General features: G+C 36.3%; 1 protein-coding gene and 3 pseudogenes across 1 annotated transcript; 3 read left to right on the top strand and 1 right to left on the bottom strand.

Moving 5' to 3' along the window:
* On the top strand, positions 1–3,869 carry LOC143634398 (putative F-box protein PP2-B12). Its single transcript, XM_077102492.1, has 4 exons — positions 1–45; positions 2,673–2,876; positions 3,201–3,319; positions 3,404–3,869. Exons 1-4 carry the CDS (start codon positions 1–3, stop codon positions 3,867–3,869), a joined length of 834 nt encoding a protein of 277 aa, XP_076958607.1.
* Positions 3,870–7,166: 3,297 nt separating this feature from the next.
* Positions 7,167–10,265, top strand: LOC143634357 (actin-2-like; annotated as a pseudogene).
* Positions 10,266–15,596: 5,331 nt separating this feature from the next.
* LOC143634356 (actin-7-like) lies at positions 15,597–18,241 on the bottom strand (annotated as a pseudogene).
* Positions 18,242–21,924: 3,683 nt separating this feature from the next.
* On the top strand, positions 21,925–24,239 carry LOC143634355 (actin-100-like; annotated as a pseudogene).
* Positions 24,240–24,647: the final 408 nt, after the last annotated feature.

Below are 24,647 nucleotides of genomic sequence, written 5' to 3'. Positions count from 1 at the left end.
ATGAATGATGTGAAGAAAGAGCTTAAACAGGCGCTTGAAATTCAGGTAATTAAGTTAATAACTAATTAACTAATTAACTGATTATGCATGATTTGATTGTCATTTCCGCACACAAACATAGATCGTTGTACAAGGTGTTGCAAAAATCCCGACTAGGAGCCGATTAATCACCGATTAATCGGTAGTCCCCACCCCACTGATTAATGTTGGAAGTCGGCCAATTAATCGGTCAATGGTCAAATCTGGCCAAAATCGTGATTAATCAAACTTAGCCGCCATTTTCTGGTGAGGTTCCGGCCAAAATCGACGGTTTCCGATGAGATTCTGACCAAATTTAGCAATGTCCAATGAGATTCCGACCAATTTCCGGCCAAAATGTTTATGTGTATGTATAAAACGGAAAATTGCATATAAAAATGTGTGTGTGTATATAAATATGAAAATTATACATTAAAGTCTGATCCGATTAATCCTGATTAATCACTAGTCTCCACTCCACCGTCTGACAAACGACTAGCGATTTTTACAACACTGGTTGTACGTATACTAAGAGGGTGTTTGGGATTCCTAATTACCTCCTTATAACTTTTCCATAAGTTAATAAGTTACAATTTTGTGACTTATTAATTAACTTATCACCTCACTATAACATACAATACCATTCATATTTTAACTTTTTCGAACATTAATAAGTCATAGGTTGCTTAAAATAAGCAAACCCAAACACCCCCTAACATACCAAAATCATTTTGTTCATCGCGTGAATAGTGGACCTTTCCAATTACTTAATCCAGGCCTGTTGGAACTTTAATTAAATAACAAAATCCATATGGGAATTTCTGGCCGGGCTAATAAAAAAGAATCAGAGGATAATTATTTCCAAAAATAAATTGAAGTGTTTGGTTGTTTTTCCCTAACCACTTAAGACTAAAAATATTATGGAGTTGAGATGGCTCACTAGCTCGATTAATGAACTTATTGGGAGCAACTACTTTTGTTTTTTGTTTTTGTTACATGCAAAAACAAAGTTTTAAAAGAACTCACCGAGGAGGTTGCAAACATGAAGACAGAAACAAAGAGATTTGTTGGCTATTGGTTTTCATTTAAAAGAACTCGTAATTTGTAAGACTATCGTTTATGGTGAGGGGCTTCGAAGTCCTTCCCCAGTGCCACGTCAGTGCCCACGACGTCAGCGCCACGTGGGCATTGGGGCTTCAAAGGCCCACCCCAAAGATGCCCCTCTATGGTGAAGGGGCTTCGAAGCCCCTTTAATTTTATATTTTTTATCTTTTTATAAAACATACACATTAAAAAAACAATGTCATCATCTCCGGCGGTTCAACGCACCCCCGTCCAACGCCTCCCCACCTTCAAACCCACCACCAGAAGCCTCCTAGACTCCTTCTCCAACCCCTTCTTCTCCAAATTACTCTCCCCGGACTTCAACTCCACCCAGTTCTCCTCCGAAGCACTCTCCTCCGGCACCGGACTTCAACTCCACCCAGTTCTTTATGAGTCGCCGGAACTTTTCGTTGTACTCCGGAAGAGACGCGGTGGCCGGAGAGAAAGTACACGGCAGTGGAACATGGTGGTTAGTGACTGATGAAGAAGGGGATGTAGCCGTTGTGGGAGGGGCACCAAAAGCCAGCCGTTGCAAAGCTGGGCAGCACCGCGCCCACGAATAAATCGCGCCCCGCTATGGTGTTTCGCGCCCCAAGGTCGCCCTCCACAGCGCCCTATAGCGGAGGGTCTAAAAGATAGAAATCAATATTTAAAATTTATGAGTAAACTGTGGTTTTCGTCCTTGTGTTCTGTTCAAATCTGCAGTTTTAGTCAAATAGTTTCAAATCTGCGATTTTCGTCCCTTTGGTTTCATTTTACTTGCAATTAAACCCAACCTCATTAACCCCGTTAAATTTGATAGTTAAACCCATCAATGTGCCCCTCACGTGAGCGGCAGTTTTGTCCTTTTTCTCCTCAAATTATAAACTCCAACCCTAATTTGCAAGCCCCCTCACGTGAGGGGTTGAGGTGTATTTGGGGGAAAGAAAGAACAAAATTGCCCCTCACGTGAGGGACACGTTGATAGGTTTAACGATCAGACTTAACGAGGTTAATGGGTTTGGGTTTAACTGTATGTGAAATCACATGGACGAAAATCACATTTGAAATTATTGGCTAAGACCGCATATTTGAACAAATCATAAGGACGGAAATCGCAGTTTACTCAAATATTATTGTTATTGTTCAATTATATTTTATTTTGTTGTTGTAAAAGAGGCAAAGAGACTTGTTCAATTTTTTCTTTTTTTAGGTTTTACTAATTGATTATTGGTTTACTTAAAAAATATTGTTGGTGCTAGGTTCTTTTAACATCCACGCTTGGAGTTGGAGGATCTCGTATATGTGAAATACTTATATTTTTGAAAACTTAAAAAAAAAACAAATCCACAATTAAAACTACATAAGTACCGAAGATTTGAGCTTGAATAATAAGTTGTGTCATGCAATTATATACTTAGAAATATAGCCAGAATTGAGTATGATGTTTTATGTAAGTGCATATTTATTGTTAACATCTACAAGTGTGAAATGTGTGTTAATTTTGGAAAAGACCATTTTAAATATGCTTGTGAAGTAGTTGCCATATAATTTTGTATTTTAACTTACAGATGCAGCACGAAGAAACCACGCGTTTAAAGGGTATATCGATATCAAGTGAAGATAACAAAATTGACGATGATTATTGGAAGAAAAAGTTGCCAGATCGTTATCAACGCTACATTCAAAGGTCGGACAAGCCTTTTAATTACACAAACAAAAAGGAGCTCTGCCTCCGTATGTGCAAGGGTTTCATTTGTGATAATGGCCAATTGGTAATACCATCATCTTATTCTTCTCTTCCTAAGATAAAACATTTATTTGCATAAAATTGTTATACTCAGAGCATGTTTGGGATTGAGTTTAGAAAATGTTTATTGGCTTATTGGTGTTTTCAAAAAGCCAAAAAGTTTAAATGTGTTTGCAATAAAAAAAACTTTCTTATTTTAACTTCTTGAAAGGTTTAAAAAGCTGTTTTCCAAAAGCCCCAAATCTTGGTTTTTCAAAATATCTTTTTGAAAAAGCACATAAGCGAATAAGCATTTTTCAAACTCAATCCCAAATATGCCCTCAATCTGACAATTTAAACTGTTAATCAGTGGTTTTCCTTGAACAAGTCAAACGATCAAATATGCTCAATGCTATCAGCTACACAAATCTTAGAAGATTTCAATGAATACGAACATTTAGAAGCTTTATTCCAATATGACCAATCCAGGTTCTCAATCCCTCAATGAGACTAAAGTTTCATATATTTATCCATTTGTTTCATGCATTTTGAGTAATATTTATACATCAATAGGTTCCCAGAGGTGAAAATTCTAGGATATGCATCTTCCTACAGTTTCACATGTACACTTCAGTTACAAATGTTCCCACCTCATAATCATATTACCTATGCATGCTATCTTGTATTCAAATTTCAACACAACAAACAACCGGATGATAATCGTTTGCTCACATCAGAGTATGGCTTCGGTCATTGTCTTCTAGGTAAAGTTCTTGTGCATATGAATCTGTCTTCAAGATATGCATCAACAATAAAGCGCACGAGTGATCAGGAAGGACTTGAGATGAAAACCGATGGCCTCGCGGATGACTTAGAAAGTTGGGTGGAAGAAAGGAATGATGGTTGGATGGAGGTCATGTTGACAAAACCGTTAGAAAAGTTAGAAGATCAATTGACACTGAAGGTGCGACTATCAGGAGTGGGTGGAAGTTTCAGAGGAATTATTGTTGAAGGCATCGAGTTTAGGCCACATTACTGATGTGTATTCATTCATCAAGCTATAAAAGACATTTAATTGAGAACTCTCGGATATGTAATATGTTGAAAAAGTTAGCATTGAGCTGGTAATGGAGTTTGTTTTTATCAAATGATATTTTGTTTATTAGTGGCTAGTTAGTTTTATATTTTTATGCTAAAGTAATGGATCATGAGTTAGTGGTTTATTGGGGTCATTTGTGTAGGTCTCAAAACCGGATCCGACAAACGAACAGATTTGTTCTTGATAAACGTGCGAGCCGGGTGCGATAAATCAAACAATCGAACAAAATTATAAATTATAAAGATAATAAGTATAGTAAACGACTCAGTAATCGGTTAAAAGATTAATATATTGAACGGACCGACCCCACCCAAGTTGAGCTCCCCTTGGGTGGGTGGTTGATTACACCATGAAACACACACATAAATATGACAACAATTGCCCTATTTATAGCTAAACAATACAAATAAATTGTAGGTACTATGGACGGATCAAACAGCAAACACTAGTTTACTTGGATTGCTCTCAACACTAGCTAGCGGAAATCACTAGTGAGGAACCGAGATCTCGGATCTTGTTTGGTATGTTATTACCCGAAATGGTAAGGAAGAAAGTAGGAGTGGGAGAGAGTTGGTGAATGGATAAGATTTTGACAAAAGGTTATGTTTTCACGAGAAACATACACTATTTATAGTGTATGTTCTCATGCACCATGACGGCTTTGACTATGAAACCGACTGAAGACGAGAGCTGACGGACTAAATACTAAAAATTAGAGGGAGATTGTAAGGCCTCGTTTTGTTTATTAGTCTTTTGTATTTATTTATGCTATAAACGATGTATATTAGTTAGCTCATCGGTTTGTTTCCTTGTATGTTTGGGCCCGAGGCTGTGGACACGTTACTATTAACGTTATAGGAACAGGATCATATTGCAGAACATGATACGTACACAGGAGATGAATAAACGAATACTTTATTAATACTTTAACAGTGATTACATTATGGATAACTTAATCCTAGAGAGAATCCGACATGGTAACGGTACTTGATAAATTAAGGCACGGATCTCTACTGTTCAATGAATAGTAGCTACCTATATATAGGTCATCAGCTCCCATTTGTTAGATTAACCTCATTCGTTATGTCTCCATAACGAATGGGTAATACCTTAACGGATAAGCCGTCATTTGTTATATTGCATAACCAATGGGCCTCTATTTGTTATACAATCCATAGCGAATGGGCTTATAGCTTACTGACTGAGCATCCATTCGTTATATCTCCATAACACGAATGAGCCCCTAACTGAACTAATAGCCTAGTCTATAACGAATGGACCCATTCACTATACAATCCATAGAGAATGGCCATGTTACATTATACATAAAGACTAGTCTATCTATAACTTATTCGTTCGCTTACGGACACCAAATCATGCACTCAAAGAGGCCAAGTAAACAAAGCACATTGGACCGTAATAATGTTAGAATGGTGCATGAAAAGCATACACTATAATTATAGTTGATTGCCAAGAAGATAACGTACAAACTTGTTAAATTTCTCAAATATGTCACTGGTATTCTCGCGATGGACGTTTTTAACGGTTCCTAACATCCTACAAGTTTTTTATGGTAATCCTACATCAATTACATAACCTTTTTAGCTAAAACATACCTTTTCGAGGTCGGTTCAGATCTGTATCTTGACACGCGTTTGATCTTGATCTTTCATATAAATGAACGACATAATGAATACCAAACGATTCTTGATCCTTTTTTTTTCATTTTTAGATCCTGTTAGGCCCATTTTTTGTTAGTTTTTCGTATTTGTATTTTATGTTTCGTTTATGTATTTTTTTTAGCTTGTTGGACTTGTATTTATGTATGTTTGGGCCCAAGGCCATTTGTATATGAACCCATTGGGCCGTTCATAATCAATAGAAAGTGTATGAGCACACACATTATATATAGTGTTTGTAACTCATACACACATAACCTTTTGCAAAAACCTTATCTTTACAACTCTCAAATTCTCCCTTTTCTCTCTTTGTCACAAAAATAACATACACCAAACAAGATCCGAGATCTCGGTCCTCACTAGTGATTGCCGATAGCTAGTGTAGATGTTGATCCAAGTTAACTAGTAATAGTGTTGTTAAATCCGATCAAGGGATCTACAATTGGTATTAGAGCTTTCGGGCTCTACTAGTTGTAGATCTTGGGTCACAACCTTGGATTTTGGTCTTGTTTGTGTTGAAGACGGATTTTCAAGAAGATTTGTGGGTTACGGGTTCACAAAATTCAAGAAAAGTGTTCATAATTTCATAATCTTCAAGTGTTCAAGCTTCAAGTGTTAAAGTTTGTTTGTTAATTTGTGAAGATTCAAAGTTTAAAGCTTCAAAGATTCAAAAATTGGTGTTGAAAAGTGTTGAAATATGGGTGTTTGTAAAGATCCATAAAGGGTTAAAAGTGATTGAAGTGACATACATAGAAAAGACAATCTTGAAAAAGATGGCAGAAAAGTACACACCATAAGTACAGTTTGTAATCGAATCGAGTGTGCATTCGAATCGAATCATCCATTCGATTTGAATCCAAGTTGTAATCTAATCGAATTCAAGAATAAACGAATCGAATCAAGTCGGCCTAATCGAATCAAGTCCCAAAAGTGTTCCTTTGAGCGTTTTTGAGCGTTTTATGGATCTTTTCAGGCATTATTGTTTTTTAAGTTTAGTTGCGGTATCGAATACCAACTGAATTCGTGTGGACTCGCCGCTGCAACGTCGGGGTTTAATTACTAACCGAATTCGTTGTGCAACGCGCGAGGGAAAACTAGTGTCGTTACCATTACGAACTTTTCAATTTTTAAATTTTTTTATCAGTTATACAAGCGGCGTTGTTTTTTGTGTTGATATAGTATTTTTTTTTTTAATTTAAGATCGGTATCTTAATGAACTTAACCTACACCAATTGCATCCATGTTAATGCACCATTGCAACACAACGGGTACATAAACATGTCCCAATCCCGATGCAATGTGCTGGTTAAAATAAAACACTAGTTATATTATATATAATAGTGGAGAAAACAAATTGTCAACCAACCTTCTGTCGCTAAAGTGTGGATCCACAATCTGCTGAAGTTGCTTTCTTTAGTCGTCCCTTCAATCCGAACCATTGACTTCTTTTACCAGCTAATACTTGGATCCGAGACAAATTAAAGATTAGCTTTCAGTATCTTGTGATCATTTGTATTTTGGATCTATTTGTTTTGTTGAACTTTCTGGTCTGGTTAAGAAAATGGACGAAGGTATTCAGGGCCTTATTTTGGACAACGGGAGTGCAGTAATGAAGGTCAGTTATATTGTTCGGGTTTAATTATTTATTCTTGTGTTGGTAAATTTTAGTCTCTGATCAAATATGTCCGCAGGCTGGCTTTGCTGGAGATGATGCTCCTAAGGTGAAGTTTTCTAGTATTGTAGGTAAGAAACGTCACCTTAGTGCTATGGTAGACAAGGGCGCGGTAGAAGATTACATCGGAGACCGTGCCCAGTCGATGAGAGGCGTCCTAACCATTGAATATCCAATGGAGCGTGGTATTGTCAAAAATTGGGACAATATGGAAAAGATCTAGCATCACACATTTTATAATGAGCTTCGCGAGGATCCTGAAGATTACCCGGTACTTATTACGGAGGCCGCATTAAATCCTAAGGAAAACCGAGAGAAGATAGCTGAAATCCTTTTTCAGCGCTTCGATGTCCTAGCCATGCATATTGCCATCGCCCCCATACTTTCTTTGTATGCATATGGTCGTACCACTGGTTAGCTTCTTCAATTCTTTTTTAGTATAATCTATGCATTGCACATAATAATGACACGGGGTGATGTTAAGGCTTTGAATTCTTGAGGTCTTAAGTTTGAAACCTGGCTCAAGTGTATTTTTTCACAGCGGTGAGTTTCATTAAAACTCTTTAATGGTGTTTCTGATGAGTTAGGCGGGAAACGCTAAAATTAGTATGAACGGTTGACATCCCGTCTCAGGAATGCTCATTTGGGTATTGGTTGTAGTTCCAAAATCCAAACATATTTAGAAAAATAACTATTATTATTGTTATTAGAAAAATTTGTTTTAAATAATCTCAACTATGTCATGTTGACAAATAACAATCCTAACTTCAAACGTGACATTTGAGGATCCCAATTAAAGGTGTAATTTTTTCAACAGTTTGTGACTAGTGGATGGTCAACTCCGTTAGTTTGTTACTTACATGGCATACCTAGGGGACCATTGGTAAAAATCCACATTTATTCGGGATTGTTATTTGCTAATAGGTCATAGTTGAGATTATTGAAAACCAATTTTTTTGAAAAGAAATATGTGAATATTCCCACGTAGTGCTACAACATAAATGTTTATTGACAACTAAGCGTGCAACGTAAGAATCGGACTAACGGATGGTTAACTCCGTTAGTTGCAGACCCTTGGAAAAAAACATCTTTAGTTAGGACAGTCACAAGCCAAAATGAAAGTCAGACTGTTATTTATCAATAGGGCATAGTTGAGATTATATAAAATCATTCTTTCTTATTATTATAACTACTATGACAGGTGTGGTGTTGGAGTCTGGAGAAGGTGTTTCACAGGTTGTCCCAATAACTGAGGGTTACTATAATCCCCAATCCATCCTCCGTATTGATCTTGCTGGAGCAGACATAACAGATTCCCTAATTAAGGTCGTGAGCGAAAGAGGTTACCACTTCATCACCCGTGATGACAGAGAAATTGTACGAGATTGAAAGAACATCTTGCATATGTGGCTCTTGACTATGATCAAGAGCTCAAAACTGCTAAGAGTAGTTCCGCTGAGTATGCCTTGCCTGATGGAAATGTTATCACACTTGGAGCAGAGAGATTTGGTTGTGCGGAGGTTCTCTTCCGCCCGGACCTGATTGGAGCGGAAGCTGCTGGTATTCATGAGACTACCTACAATTCCATCATGAAATGCCATGTTAATTTATGGAAGCATCTTTTCAGCAACATTGTGGTCAGCGGCGGTTCAACCTTTCTCCCTGGTTTTGCTGCCCGATTGGACAAGGAAATCTTGGCTCTTTCGCCTACTGGCATGCATGTCAAGGTGCATGCGGGCGAATATAGAAAGGATACTTCCTGGATTGGAGGATCAATCCTTGCATCTTTGAGCAGCTTTCAAGAGGTAATTAAATCTGTTGCTTCGGTTGAATGGGTTGGGTTCTGGGTGGAAACAAAATTGTCTTTGGCCGTTTTGCCCACTAGCATATAATTCTTTCTTTTAACATCTCCTAATTTATTCCTTTTTAGTAGTTATAAAACCATCACTCCACTAAGATATCCGAGGACGAGGATAACCTTTAAAAATAATTCCTTATAAAAGTTACACTTCAAGATTTATTTATAACAATCTTGGAGTAATTCAACAAAACTGAACTTTACCCTGGGGTTTACATGTTTGAGATAATAATATTTTAAATCAACTCATTTGTTAATAATGAGAGCACTCTTAGCCCGTTCTCTATAAATATGTTACTCAGTGGCGAAGCTTGGACATATACGTCAAGGGGCCAGACTAAATATGTATAAAAAATTCATAGACTAGAGAGAGGCGGCCTCAAAATTTCGGTCGAAAATGGGTGAATTTATACCATGTACAAAATTTTTCGGCCGAAAACGGATAAATTTACACTGCCGAGCAAAAAAATGAGGCCGGGCTCAAAATTTCAATCGGAAACAGGTAAATTTACACTATGTATAAAAATTTCCGGGCAAAAAGTGGATAAATTTACAATACCGAGCAAAAAACCGAGGGGGGCCGAGCTCAAAATTTTGGTCAAAAACGAGAAAATTTACATTATGTATAAAAAATTTTGCCTGAAAAAGGATAACTTTACACCACCGAGCGAATAAATTGAGGGGGCCGGGGCCACCCCTTGCCCCAACTAAAGCTACGCCCATGATGTTACTGGATTTTGTAAATTATATGGTATGATTATGAATGTGTGTGAGTAGAGGATAAAGAAAACGTTAATGTGAGAAAGTAAAACTTCAGGGTCTACTATTCACATGGTATACTTATTTATTATTTCCCGAAAGTAATTGTGAGTATAGTAGAAAGAAAAAGATATTAATAAAGATATAAAGAAAGTATTGTTTAATTGAAAATAAAATAAAATATAGTGTTTTTAGTGTAATTTTATGCATATATGATATAGAATGAGCTGGGACTTCTTTAAGCCCATGAACGTCACCTAAGATGTATTTCAAGACTAAGCGCATTTTCTTACATGAATCAGCATTGGATTTCAAAAGCAGAATATGAGGAATCTGGTGCGGCCATAGTTCACAAAAAATGCTTCTAAAAGTGTAATTTATTTCATATAATTTATTGTTTGATGTTTGTAAGGCTAAAAAAAGTGTGACTTACGATGTCAATTTACGAAACCCGTCATACATTTAATGGTCAAGTTAATAGTTAAAGCCGAAGAGCATATCAGACACGAAACGAGAGCTTCGGGACGGGTGTTTAGCTTCACTGGGATAAGTCTTCTAGAAGAAATGTATTAGGCTATTAATATGTAACTTGTAGTCTTTTATATGTGTGTTTTTCATTGTGTAAATCATCCACCGAAGGGCAGCTCACCTTGGGTGGGTCGGTTCTTGTTTAATTTATCAATCTTTTTACCGACAACGAGATCGTTCATTTATATCTTATTTTTTATATTATTCATGTTCGGTCGTTTGATTCACCACACCCGTCCATCAAGTGCAAAATCTTATTATTCAACTTTGCTCATGATATTCGGGTTCTATTTCTGCGATTACCCGAACTGAGACGTTAAAGACTCGTTGAAGTTTGAAAATAAAGTTTTTAGATCTGGAAAGAAAGTGGGAAATAAGCGTGTTTGAAGCATCACCTTGTAAATCTATATGTTCGAGATCTACAGGTGTCGGATTCGGGCGTTTCGGGAACCATTCCGCCTTACGACGAAAATCCGGCGACCCTACGGTTATTTTCGGCGATGAGTTCGAAGTTGAAGATGTAAAACATCAAAATCCGATGCACGAGTGTCGGTTATTTCGTATCGTAGCAACTGTTGGATAAAAATGTGACCGACAGGTTTGCCAGTAACTGCTGACGGTGGTGGATGGTGGTTGTCTGAGTATTTAAAATATCAAAGAAACTGATAGATGGATAACAGATGAATATTTTGTGAATGCATGCCTCTCCATTCTCATTAATCAATATATATATGTACAATAGGATCTCTATAATAAGAGAGAAGATTTCATACATCAATGCTAATAATATTATACGATCTCAACTATATATAATATATATAATATATACTGTCTATTAGAAACCGTACGAAGTATTGGAAATTTGTTAACTAAAGAAGAAATGAAATATTTGAAGTCTACAAGTAATGGCAATTTGTTATCAATACCCGTAGAAAAAGATTAGGATGTTTTTGAGAAGATGAGTCAAAGCTCCAAAACCATCGCATCCGCTAGTCGAAGAGCTAAGCATCCTATTTCAAAATCCAACCCGGATTATGAAACAAAGGAGAAATTGGCGTCATTCGAGAGGGAGCTAACTACTTTGAAGAAAAAAGAGAATAAAGATGTTGCATCGGTAAAATTCAATGTGTGTGAAAGGTGTGGTGAGTGGTGACTTGAGGCATAAGCTTTTTGATTATTCGTTTGATGAGGAGGCATATGAAGATGTGAATAATGTGTATCCGGGGAAAAATAATTATGACATGAACTCCAACACATATCTCCCAGGGTTGAGTAACCATCCTAATATTAGGTATGACAATGCATCAAAATCAATCAAAACTAAATTTTCAAGGGTCAAACCAAGGTGGGCATTCTTATCAAAACCACCAACAAATTAATTACAACTTGGGAAATTTTCAAAGAAACTCATAACAACCGAAAAAGTAAATCATCAAAAAGATACCCTCAAGGGAGAAGTTAGAAATAAGACCAAGGTAATCAACAAAGTTATGCTACCCTTGATGACATGATGGCCTTGTTGACCAAAATGGCAAAAAAAACAAGATGAAACCGAGAAGAAGTGATCACAGAGAATAAAGATTCAAGAAAAATCTCAAGCGGCTTTGGAAAAACAAGTGGGGGCAATTGGCTGAGGACGTAGCTGAAATTAGGAAGAGTGCGGGAAAGCTACCAAGTGACACCACTGTTAACCCGGGGCTTCGAAGTTCAAGTTCCAAGAACGTGCATATCAACGCGGTAAGTCTTCTTCTATCTTTTAAAAATTTTAATGTTGATGTTAATTTACCACCACAACTGATCGATGGGATGGTGGAAGATGCCGATAATGAATTTGAATGTGAATATAAACAAAAACAGTTTCACATAATAATAATAATAATAATAATAACAATAAATTAACACCATCTAAAAAATCTTTTTGTGAAAAAAATTTGTGCAAAAAAATTAAAAACCGACCAAAGCGGGAGTGGAAGATAAGGGTATGGAGACTAATACCACCCCGAGTAAGCTCGAAGATCCAGGAATAGCCCTTTATCGATACAAATTGGAGAATTTCAAACCAATCGGGCACTTCTAGATCTTGGAGCTTGTGTTAGTATCATGCCGGGAAGTTTGTATTACTAGTACGATTTCAGTGCTTTACAAAAAGCGAACACCACCGTGATGTTAGCTGATCAGAAATACACTTCCGCGGGGGGGCATGGTGACTAATGTGATGGTTAATGTGGAGGATTTTTACTACGCATTTGACTTTTTGGTATTCGACTATACTAAGAGTGTGAATTTGACACAACACAGTAATTAATTACTGGGTAGGCCATTCCTAGCTACAACACATGCAGTAATTAATTATGCTAAAGGTACTTTGAGGATTAAGTTTATAAACCATGATGAGCATTCGTTATTATTTGACAATGTCACTAACCCTCTTATTAGCAATGAAAGCCCAAAAGCGAACGTTGTTGACGGGTGTGTGTCCTTGAGCAAGGATCACACGAAAGAGGAGTCTTTTATGGTTGGAAGGTCTGATCGAAATGAGAAAGAAGATGAGATCGTAATGAAAGGGGAAACTAATGAGGAGAATGTGACAAGGAATGGAAAGCTAGAAAGAAGGAAATCGGAAAAGAAACCACCCGAACACGATAATTCGAAATGGAGATCAGCAATGTTTCGGCCGGATCCTTGTAACATCCTACTTTTGATAATAAAAATAATAAATAAAGGACTTTTTTCACTTAATGGTGTGTTATTATTTAGTTAAATAAATAATAATAATAATAAACACAGTTCTAAATATCAGAGATAATTAAAACTTTTCGTGGAATATAAAAAACTCAACCATATATAATGTAACTTTCAAAAACTTGTCTTAACATCATTTAAATTTGTCTTGCAAAATAAAATATAACCAACTATAACATCATAACATTCTTCTCAAGATACCAGCATCTCTAGTCCATTATCATGTGTCTTCATTCAAGCTAGTTGTCGTAGCTTATTTACCTGCGTGCATACTAAAAGTTAGCTAGCTACGCTGAGTGACTTCTAGTTAATAAGGAAATCACACATTATGTTCACATACTGCATGCTTAGACTGCTTTACTTTCTTTTGTACATAGATAAGTATACACCTTCATTTTTACTTTCATACTTTTGTTATTTCATACTTTCATATTTTATTTTGCTTTACATACATACTTATACATTTTGAAGAGCCTTTCGCCATATAACCTCACATATATTATAAGGGTCCGATACCTATCTTCTCAGATATTATAAGGGTATGGTCTCTATTCTCTCTAGTATTATAATGGTCTAGTCATATCCTATCATATATTATAAGAGTCTGGTCCTACTTTCCATTTAATCATACATTCATACATATATTTCTTCATACTATTATTCTTATAATTATATATATACTTTTAACCTTTTCTATATCATCCATTTATCATTCATTAAACAATCATATAGCATACACTTACCACTTAAGATAAGTGTATTAACTAACCACATTAAAGTATGCATACAACCCCGAAAAAATAACAGAGAAAAGGGGCTAGAAACTCACTTGTGTCATGTGCTTCTCGGAGTTGCTGTAATACCCCTCCTTAGCTGTGCACGGCTAACTGTGTAATAATTATGAGTATCAATTACCTAACTCTAACTACTTCATACTTCTAGGTTAGTCAAATCCCTAGCTAATGGGGTCCAGTGGCATTATGCCCTGGCAGTGGGGTCTAGGGGTGGTAGCCCGTAGCAGGGTCCAAGGGGCAGAGCCCCTGGCTGGGGTCGAGCTGAAGTTCAACCTCATCAGTTTTAAGTTCAAACCATTCAAAACGAGTTTTCAAACCATTCGAATCGAGTTTTCAAACCAATTGAATCGAATTTCGATTCGAATCGATTTGTTTCAAATTTTATTCGATTCGTTTCAAATTCAATTTGATTCATTTCAAATTCGATTCGATTCGTTCTTTAAAATTATATTCGAATCGTTTCCAATTCGATTCGTTTTCCAAACGATTTGAGATACTTCCAGAACTCGATTTAAACATGGTTTTTCGTGTATTTCCATAATAATCACCTCCTTACATCCCGTTATGCCCGTTTTCACCGATAAAACGAGTTCCGAGCCATATCAACTTCATTTTTGTCATTCTAAACGATCCAAACGTCATTCGCTTCTCCCGTGTCATTTCAAACATCTTGTTAACATTCAAGTTTACATTTTTCTTACATAATAAGGCCATATTTGCCTTGGTATCAAATCTTAGGGCAAACCGACCTTAATAACTTAACCTTTAACATAAAATGTACCTTTTTGGGTCACTTCTTGCTTCGGGTCTGATTCAACACGTGAATCTAGACATGTTCCTTGCTTGTATGACGAAGATCTAACACAAACTCTTCTTAGTTCGGATTCAGATCTGACCCGAAATGGAAGAGGAGAGTTTGTGTGTGTGTTTGAGTGTGTGATAGAGGCTGGATAAATGAAATGAGGGTTTTAAGGGTTTAGGGAGGTTTAAGGGTATTTATATACCCTTAAACTCGTGGACCTAAGGCTCATCACCATCCATTATTCCATCTTTTATTGTTCAAGCCCACACCATATTATTTTTATTTAACTTAGTTAAATAATAACACACCATTTAGCAAACGAAATTCTTTTAGTTATTATTATTAAAAGTAGGATGTTACATTTCATAGACCCGCACTTCTATTCTTTAACAATAACTTAATAAATAATCCTTTTATTTATTGTTTTATAGTTATTTTAAGGGATGTTACAAATAATTAATAAAACATCATTAACATAAATGATCAATATCTTGGTTAACTAACCTCCTCAAATACACATAATGTATGGGTTATTTAGATATCTCATTGCCTACCTAATAATGACGTAACATAACTATTTATTAACTAACCATCATTCACAAGATGTAGTCTGAAAACTAACTTAATTAAAGCATTTGGTTCACAGGTTCAAACCCAAAAAACACATGAAATTATACATGAAGTAAATACATTTATCAAAATATCAAAGAAGCTCATCCCTTCCTTGGTGAATCACCATGTAAAGTTTATTAACAACTCCAACATAACATGAAAATAAATTATGATTTAAGCAAAATCGGTACTCTAGACTGTCAAAACCCAGTATATCTGCTTTAAAATGGGTTCTTGTTGATGATGGATGCACCGTATTCATCATATTTTTCCTTGGTAACCCATTGCTGATTCATACAAATTTAAAAATAAAATAAAAACAAACATGAACTCTAAATTTACAGAAAGCTTATGTTCTTATGTTAAAAAAACAAAAAGCTTATGTTCTTATATTATATAACCTCCTAAATTTACAATTAAAAATCATAATATATTTTGACTTATTTTAGGGTGTGTTTGAGGCTTATTTAAGTTAAAAAAAATAACTTTATTAAAAGGACTTATTAACTTATGTGATGGGAAAAGCTAAATTAACCAAAAAGGACACTCTTTTTAAAAAAAAGAGTGTAATGGGTTTTGATCAGTTGAGGGGTGTAATAGACTAATAGGTAAATCAAACATAATAAGTTAATTAGTTACACTTTCCCAACTTATCAAAACCCCTTGCTTTGCCATGTTAATAAGTTAAAACTCATAAGTCATTTTGGTTTGCCAAACAACTTATATAACTTATTAATTTTTTGAAAATTAATAAGTTATAAGAAGACTCAAATAAGCAAATCCCAAACACCACCTTTACAAAGCTTAATTCTTTTAAGCAAAAGTAGTTGGATTCGGTAGCAAAAGTCAAGTGTTTTGTTCCAAACTCATATCAAAGAGTTTACCTCTTCGAAGCGGCTGAGAGACGCCAGGATAGATCCTCCTATCCAGGCACATTGTTTCCGATCAGCCAGAGTAACCACTTCGATCTTCATGGAGCTAGGGGCAAGAGCCGTAATTTCCCTGCTCATACGGTCGCCAATACCAGGGAACATGGTTGAACCACCACCGAGCACAATGTCTGTATAAAGATCCTTCCGGATATTAACATCACATTTCATGATTGACTCGTAGACAATCTCATGAATACCATCTATTTCCATTCCGATCAAAGAAGGGTTGAACAGAACCTCTGCGCAACGGAATCTCTCTACTCCAATTGTGATCAATTCTCCGTCGGGTAATGTATAATTCTTCTCAACATCCGAGCTCCTTTGAAGCTCTTGCTGAAAGTCTAGAGCCACATATGCAAGGCTTTCTTTCATGGAACAGATCATTTCACGGTCAGCCATGGTGGTGAACATGTAACCTCTTTGAGTCAAGATCTTCATTAGGAAATCTGTAATATCACGCCCTCCAAGATCAACACGACGGATGGCATGACCAAGACTATAACCATCATAAATTGGGACTACTTGTGTGACACCATACACCAGATTCATATACGATACCTGTGATGATGATGATGATGATGATGATGATGATGATGCAAAATAAATAAAGTTAATAACAAAAGACATAAGACTAACCAGTTGTACGACCACTACAATATTTGATATGAAAATCTTATAAAATAGGATATAATAAAAATTAGTATCCGAATTTTTTTAAAAGATATTATTTATAATTACGAAAGAATTTTATAGTAAAAAAACCAAAATAGCTTTTAAACGGGTTATAACATCTCATTTATTTGTGAAACTCTTTTATCATCAAATCTTAAGTATATTATTAACTCCCTTACAATAAATAAAATTAAAATCCAAACACAGTGCCCTGCTTGCGGTGCGCGCATATAATATATATATGTGTGAACCCTCGGGTGGGCAAAAGTAAAATTGCACTAATTTTGACGTTATTTTACTAATCTCGTGAAAATAACGTTAAAAGTGGCGGAAGGTTAATCAGGCATCATGTGGTGGCGTTGATGGCCGAAAGACAAGGGCACATGCACCAATCAGCCGTTGTCCTGATGATTGAGTGCTATGTGCCTTATGTCCAAGGCTTGATGCAAAACTACTATCGAGCCGGGGGTCTCACCGGAAGCAGCCTCTCTATCCCTATGGGATGGAGGTAAGGCTGTCTACATCTTACCCTCCTCAGACCCTACCATAGCATTGTTATTGGTGGGATATACTGAGTACGATGATGATGATGATGAAAATCCAAACACATATATAAATATTATAAACGAATAATGTAAAACAATCCCGTAATATGGGGGGATAAAAACTAGTATAATAAATAATATGATGCAAAATAAATAAAGTTACTATCAAAAGACATAAGACTAACCAGTTGTACGACCACTACAATACAAAGTGAGAAGAGGCTGGGAGACAGCCTGCATGGCAAGAACATTGAAGGTCTCAAGCATGATTTGTGCCATCTTTTCTCTATTTTCCTTGGCATTTAACACCGTGTCAGTAAGAAGAACGCGATGCTCTTCAGGAGCAACACCAAGTTCGTTATGGAAAGTATGACGCCAAATTGTTTCCATGTCGTCCCAGTTGCGGACGATGCCACGCTCAATAGGATATTTCAAATTCAGAAGACTTCTACTGCATAGGGCTTCCTTTCCCACATAGGCGTCCTTACGTCCACTGCCTACCATAACGGAAGTGTGACGTGGCTTACCTAAAACAGTAGGAAAGACTTCCTTAGGTGCGTCGTCACCAGCGAACCCAGCCTGAAGATTTTACCCGAGAAAATAGTTTCAAATGTGTTAATACGCCTAAAGTTAGAGATATGAACCAACCTTTATCATAGATGTTCCATTGTCAAAGACCACGGTCCGAATATCCTTAGAGTCTGCCATTTCTACAAGCTAAACGTTTTCCTTTGGAATCTTTTATGTTTCAAAAGAACTTCAAATTAGGTCCACCACGCACATCCAAGTTCAATCAGATTACAGATTTCGCAGCTGTAGAAACGTACTCGTCAAAATCTACAGAATCTAAGATAAACAGATCTAAGTAGATCAAGTTAAAAATATCATTACGTACGTGCAATTTACCAGATCGATCAAATACTCAGACAAAACCAAACTCTTTCATAAGTCAAACTGGGATACAACGAATATCAATCAATCAATCAAATCATACCCAGTAAAGTCCCACCGACAGCAAAGCTATAAGTAGGGTCTGGGGAGGGTGGAATGTAGGCACACCGTACCTCTATCCAAAGGAATAAAGAGGTGGCTTCCAGAGAGACCCTCGGCTCTAAGTACATGTGTATGAAGCAAAATAAAAGAAATCAAAGTTTAACAGTTATATAAAAACTACTACTAATAATAATAATATTAATAATAAGATCACAGTTTAACAGCTATATAAAAACTAATGATAATTATAATAATAATAATATATGTAAGAGAAATACCATTATGGTATGTGACCTAAATAAGTTAAGTCTAAGCCCTAAGGTATTCAATTCTCCCTAAAAATCCTTAACTTTAATTCTACTTCTCCACTAATTCCTATCCTCAACCATGTCCTCGGAGAGGTTTAGGTCTATCAAATCATGCCTAATCCTCTCATCCCAAGTCAATTTCGGTCGTCCTCTACCCCTCATCCCCTCTATAGTAATGTTTTCTACGGATCTAACAGGATTCGTCGTCTGTCTTCTCTTCACATGTCCAAACCATCTCAATCTCCACTCTCTTATCTTGTCTGCTATGTTCGCCACCCCTAATCTCTCGCGAAACATAGCGTTTCTTATTCGGTCTAGCCTTGTATGCCCACACATCCAACGTAGCATTCTCATTTCTGTTACCTCCATCTTCCGCACTTGTGCCTTCTTGATAGCCCAACAATCGGTTCCATATAGCATTGCAGGTCTAATTGCCACCCTATAAAATTTTCCCTTTAGTTTAGTCGGGAAACTCTTTTCGCACAATATACCTGTGGCTGCTTTCCATCTACACCATCCTACCTGAACTCGATGGGTCACATCACTGTCTAATTCCCCATCGCTCTGTACAAATGATCCTAAATACTTGAACTTCGTTACCTGCGGGACCACCTGCCCTTCAATTGTGAGAACGAATATCATATATTTATATTATTATAGAGAACCTCCTATATATACGGATCTAATCCAAAAAAGTAATATATACAAAATCTTATCTTTATCTTAACTATATATAAACGAAAGCTCCCTAAATTCTCTCAAGCCGCCACCATATAGTCCTTAAACGGGTTATAACATCTCATTAAATTAAATTAATCTCACCAAATTATAGATGTGAAATTCCTATAAAATTGGGATAAACTAAAAATTATAATATGATTTTAAAAGAATATTACTTATTATTAAGAAACAATTTTATAGTAAAAAAATAAGTGGGTTTTGGGTCTCACCAAACCCAGATAACATTTAAACCGAGTTATAACATCTCAGTTATTTGTGAAACCCTTTGATCATCAAACTCTAAGTATATTATAAACTTTCTTACAATTAATAAAATTAACATCAAATAAGTATATAAATATTAAAAACGAATAATGTAAAATAAAAAACAACCCCCGTAATACGGGGGATAAAAACTAGTAAATAAATAAAAGACGTTTGAAGTCGATGGTGAAATTACAATGGCTTTAGAATTCAGTTATTCAACGAGTTTAATTTCAATTTCGTGGGTTTATATAGATTGGAAAATTTCAGCCTAATTTATAAATACACAAAATTTTACTTTTAGAAGTTTTGATTAAATTTGGTGAATTCGGTCCAAATATTTTAGTTTTGTGCATTTGATATGTCGGTAGGCTCAGGCCTTATGTTTAGTTTGAGCAAGGGAATATGTCTCTTCAATATCCAAAATTGACTGAGTCAAACTATACGACATTGGCATTATTGATGGAGACAATCTTAAAGGCTTACGGTCTTTGGGAAGCGGTAAGCTCAAAAGAAGAAGTTGATGAAAAGAATGCATATACGACCAAGGCAATGATCCTACAAACTTTTCCAGAAGAAATTTTTGATGCAAGGGGCATAACACCCGACAACAAAAGAAGTGAGGGACGCGATAAAAGTTTAACACCTAGGAGCGGATCTAGTTCAGAAAGCACGTCTACAGACATTAAGGAGCGAGTTGGAGAAGTTAAAGATGAATGAAAATGAAACCGTGAGTGATTTCTCTGGAAAATTGGGAAGCATAAGAGCCAAATTTAAAAGTTTTGGTTCCAATCTCAAGGATAAGATAATTGTAAGGAAATTGCTCAATTCAGTTCCAAAGAAATTTCTACCAATTGTGGCATCTATCGAGCAATATTTGGAAATTGACAAAATGTCATTTGAAGAAACGGTAGGAAGAATAATAGCCTTTGACGAACGCCTTAAAAGTCAAGACGAACCAGAAGACGATAACGAAAGAAAGCTTTTGATGGCTAGTAATCATCCTAAGAACTGACGTCATGGAAAAGGTCGTGGTAATATAAGCCAAGACAAAGATCAAGGTAGAGAACCTTTCAAAGAAGAAAGAGGACGTGGAAATGCAAGCCGCAGAAACAAAGACAAAAGCGATCTCAAGTGCTATGAATGTAATGTATATGGCCACTTCGCATATGAATGTCCAAAGTGGAAAAACAAAGAAAAAGAAGATCCGGAGGCTCACCTCATACATATTTTAACTACACTACTATGAAGACAAAGCAAGCCGTGTTGAAGCTCGAGATTAAGGGGGTGATTGTTGGTTAATCATCGATCTCGTTAAAGTTCCATTAAATATTTCGATAGTTTATTATAGAATAAATAAACTCTGTTAGAATGTTCGGCTAGTGTAGTTAGGGTACAAAGTGTAGTTAGTTGATAGTTTGTGTAAAATTTGTAACTAGGAATATTAGAAACGATGCGACGGTTTTACTTTGGTTAACCGTCGCGACCCTTGACGGAATAACCGCTGGAGGGTATAAATACCTCCGGCCACCACCATTGTAATCATCTGTTTTCAATACAAAAGTTCAATACACAAATTCGTTCTTGTTAATTATTGTTATTTATGCATTATCGTGTTTGTTAATCGATCTTGAGGCTTCAATGATGAAGTTTAGGGCTCGCGTATTTTTTTTGGCATCGAAGGGTGTTGATAGTCACGTACGTAATGTATGATAACAGATTATTGTATTGGATCATTTACCTATATATATACCAACTGAATCCATCCATCGCAATGCAACAGGTACATAAACATGTCCCAACTGCCTTGTGCAATGTGCTGGTTAAAATAAATCACTAGCTATATTATATATAATAGTGGAGGAGAAATTTATTGCGTTAAAACAAATTGTCAACCAACCTTCTGTCGCTGAAGCCTGGACTTGTGTACCAGATCCACAATCTGCTGAAGTTGTTTTATTAAGTCGTCCTTTCAACCGAACCATTGACTTCTTTGACCAAATTAGTTTCCAGCTAATACTTGAATCAGAAACAAATTAAAGGTTAGCTTCATTATCTTGTGATTTGTATTTTGGATCAATAAAAGAAAATTCAGTTTGCAGTTTATATCCGAAAATGAACGACGGCATTCGGAGCCTTGTTTTGGACAACGGGAGTGCGTTTATGAAGGTTAGTACGTATTGTCGTCTTATTCCTATGTTCGGGTAATAAATCTTGTGTTGGTAAATTGTACTAAATGATTTAATATGTCCACAGGCTGGGTTTGCTGGTGAGGGTTTTCCCAGGGCGGTGTTTCCTAGTATTGTTGGTAAGACACGTCAACTTAGTGCTATGGTAAGCTCGGGCTTGAAAGAAGCTTACATCGGAGACAACACCCAATTGATGAGAGGCATCCTAACTATTGAATATCCGATGGAGCGTGGTATTGTCAAAAATTGGGACGATATGGAAAAGATCTGGCATTACACTTTTTATAGTGAGCTCAAATCTTATAATGAGCCTCGCGTGGCTCCTGAAGATCACCCTATACTTATTACGGAGGCCGCATTAAATCCTAAGGAAAACCAAGAGAAGATGGCTGAAATCCTTTTTGAGCGCTTCGATTTCCCAGCCATGCATTTTGCCATAGCCCCCGTGCTTTCTTTATATCATATGGTCGTACCACAGGTTAGTTCCTTAAATCTTTTTAGTATAATCTATGCATTGCTCACGTTTTGTTATAACTAGAAGTGTCCACGCGATGCAGCGGGAAACGCATACTATAATCATGTAACAAATTTATCGGTGTTCATTATTCCGTTTGAAACTGTGAGACCGTTTGGTTTCCCGGTTGAAACCTGAGCTAGCCGTACATAATGAAATGTTAATTATTTACTTATTTAGTATTAGATATGTTTTATAATATATATTAGACATAGTTAAAATATAGTTAACAAAGTTTTATTTAATACAATCAAACTCGTCTATTACAACTTTAATTTAGCCTAACTTACATAACTTACAGATGATTATTCCACGGCTAACTTACAGACGATTATTCCCATGTAATGTTGCCACATAAATGTTTATTGACAACTAATCGTGCAATGTAAGAGTCAGACTAACGAATGGTTAACTCCGTTGGTAAAAAGATGCATCTTTAGTTGGGACTGGCACAAGCCAAAAATGAAGTTGAGACTGCTATTTGCCAATAGAGCATAGTTAAGATTATTTAAAATCAATTTTCCTTACTATTATAACTACAGGTGTGGTGTTGGAGTCCGGAGAAGGTGTTTCGCAGGTTGTCCCAATAACTAAGGGTTACTATAATCCCCAATCCATCCTCCGTATTGATCTTGCTGGAGCAGACATTACAGATTCCCTAACTAAGGTTGTGAACGAAAGATGTTACCACTTCATCACCCATGTCGACAGAGAAAATGCACAATATATGAAAGAAAAGCTTGCATATGTGGCTCTTGACTATGATCAAGAGCTTGAAACTGCTAAAAGTAGTTCCGCTGAGTATGCGTTGCCTGATGGAAATGTTATCACACTTGGAGCAGAGAGATTTGGTTGTGCGGAGGTTCTCTTCCGGCCAGACCTGATTGGAGCGGAAGTTGCTGCTATTCATGAGACTACCTACAATTCCATCATGAAATGCCATGTTAATTTATGGAAGCATCTTTTCAGCAACATTGTGATCAGCGGCGGTTCAACCCTTCTCCCTGGTTTTGCTGCCCGATTGGACAAGGAAATCTCGGCTCTTTCGCCTACTGGCATGCATGTCAAGGTGCATGCGGACGATTTTAGAAAGTATGGATCCTGGACTGGAGGATCAATCCTTGCATCTTTGAGCAGCTTCCAAGAGGTAATTAAATCTGTTGCTTCGGTTGAATGGGTGAAAACAAGATTGTCTTCTCGTCTGTTTCGCCCGCTAGCATATAATTCTTTCTTTAACATCACCTAATCTATTCCTATTAACTAGTTTTAAAACCATCACTCCATCAAGATATCCGAGGACGACGATAACCTTCAAAAATAATTTCTTATGCAAACATTAAAGTGTACGTTTATTTTCATTTAACTAAAAAAAAGATCCTGTTACAACAGAGAAGCAGGTAAGGGGGCAACAAGCTGCGCTGTCACCCCTTTTGAATGGCAAAACCGATCCTACTGAAAACAAAGTTTCTTATGAAAATTACACTTCAAGATTTTGAACAATCTTGGAGTAATTTCAAACAGTCTTGGAGTAATTCAATAAAGGTTTACATGTTTTATATAATAATCATTTAAATCAACTCATTTGTTGGTAATGAGCCCATGACCATCACCTAAGATGTATTTCATGACTAATTTTATTTGTTTTCTTTTGCATTAATCAGCTTTTGATTTCAAAAGCTGACTATAAGGAATCTGGTGCAGCTATAGTTCACAAGAAATGCTTCTAAAAGTGTAGTTTATTTCATATGATGAGCGGAAACATCCACTTCCTTCATACTCACGATGTACTATTGTTTGATGTTTAATTCCATTTCTGTCAGGGATTTATAGAGTTTAACACGATGAACACTTACGGATCTTTTTCCGGTGTTATGTAAATAACAGTGGCAGCTCAACCATTGTGGCTCTTTTCCAAATATTTGTTATCTATAACACAAATCAAACTAGAGTTGGTTAATTAAACGAGTATTTTTTCTAACCAACAAATTAGATTCATTAAACTCAAAATGATTGCAATAAAGTGGCAGACAAAGTATCATGCATGACATGCTTAACTCGTGGAACATACTTAACTCGTGGGCCTACTGTAGAAATATGTTATTCGTATGATTACTTGGCTTCCTTCTCATTCCAAT

This window comes from Bidens hawaiensis, unplaced genomic scaffold, assembly GCF_021521415.1.
Source record: "Bidens hawaiensis isolate Kalapana, Puna unplaced genomic scaffold, B.hawaiensis_p1.1 tig00007048_1, whole genome shotgun sequence".
Taxonomy (NCBI): domain Eukaryota; kingdom Viridiplantae; phylum Streptophyta; class Magnoliopsida; order Asterales; family Asteraceae; genus Bidens; species Bidens hawaiensis.
This window is presented reverse-complemented; position numbering and strand designations above follow the sequence as displayed.

Excerpts from the sequence above, each read along its gene's own strand:
- LOC143634398 (XM_077102492.1), top strand. The coding sequence starts at position 1 with ATGAATGATGTGAAGAAAGAGCTTAAACAGGCGCTTGAAATTCAG. Across the intron at positions 46-2,672 it reads AACAGGCGCTTGAAATTCAG|ATGCAGCACGAAGAAACCAC; the intron begins GTAATTAAGTTA and ends TTTAACTTACAG. Across the intron at positions 3,320-3,403 it reads TTCCAATATGACCAATCCAG|GTTCCCAGAGGTGAAAATTC; the intron begins GTTCTCAATCCC and ends ATACATCAATAG.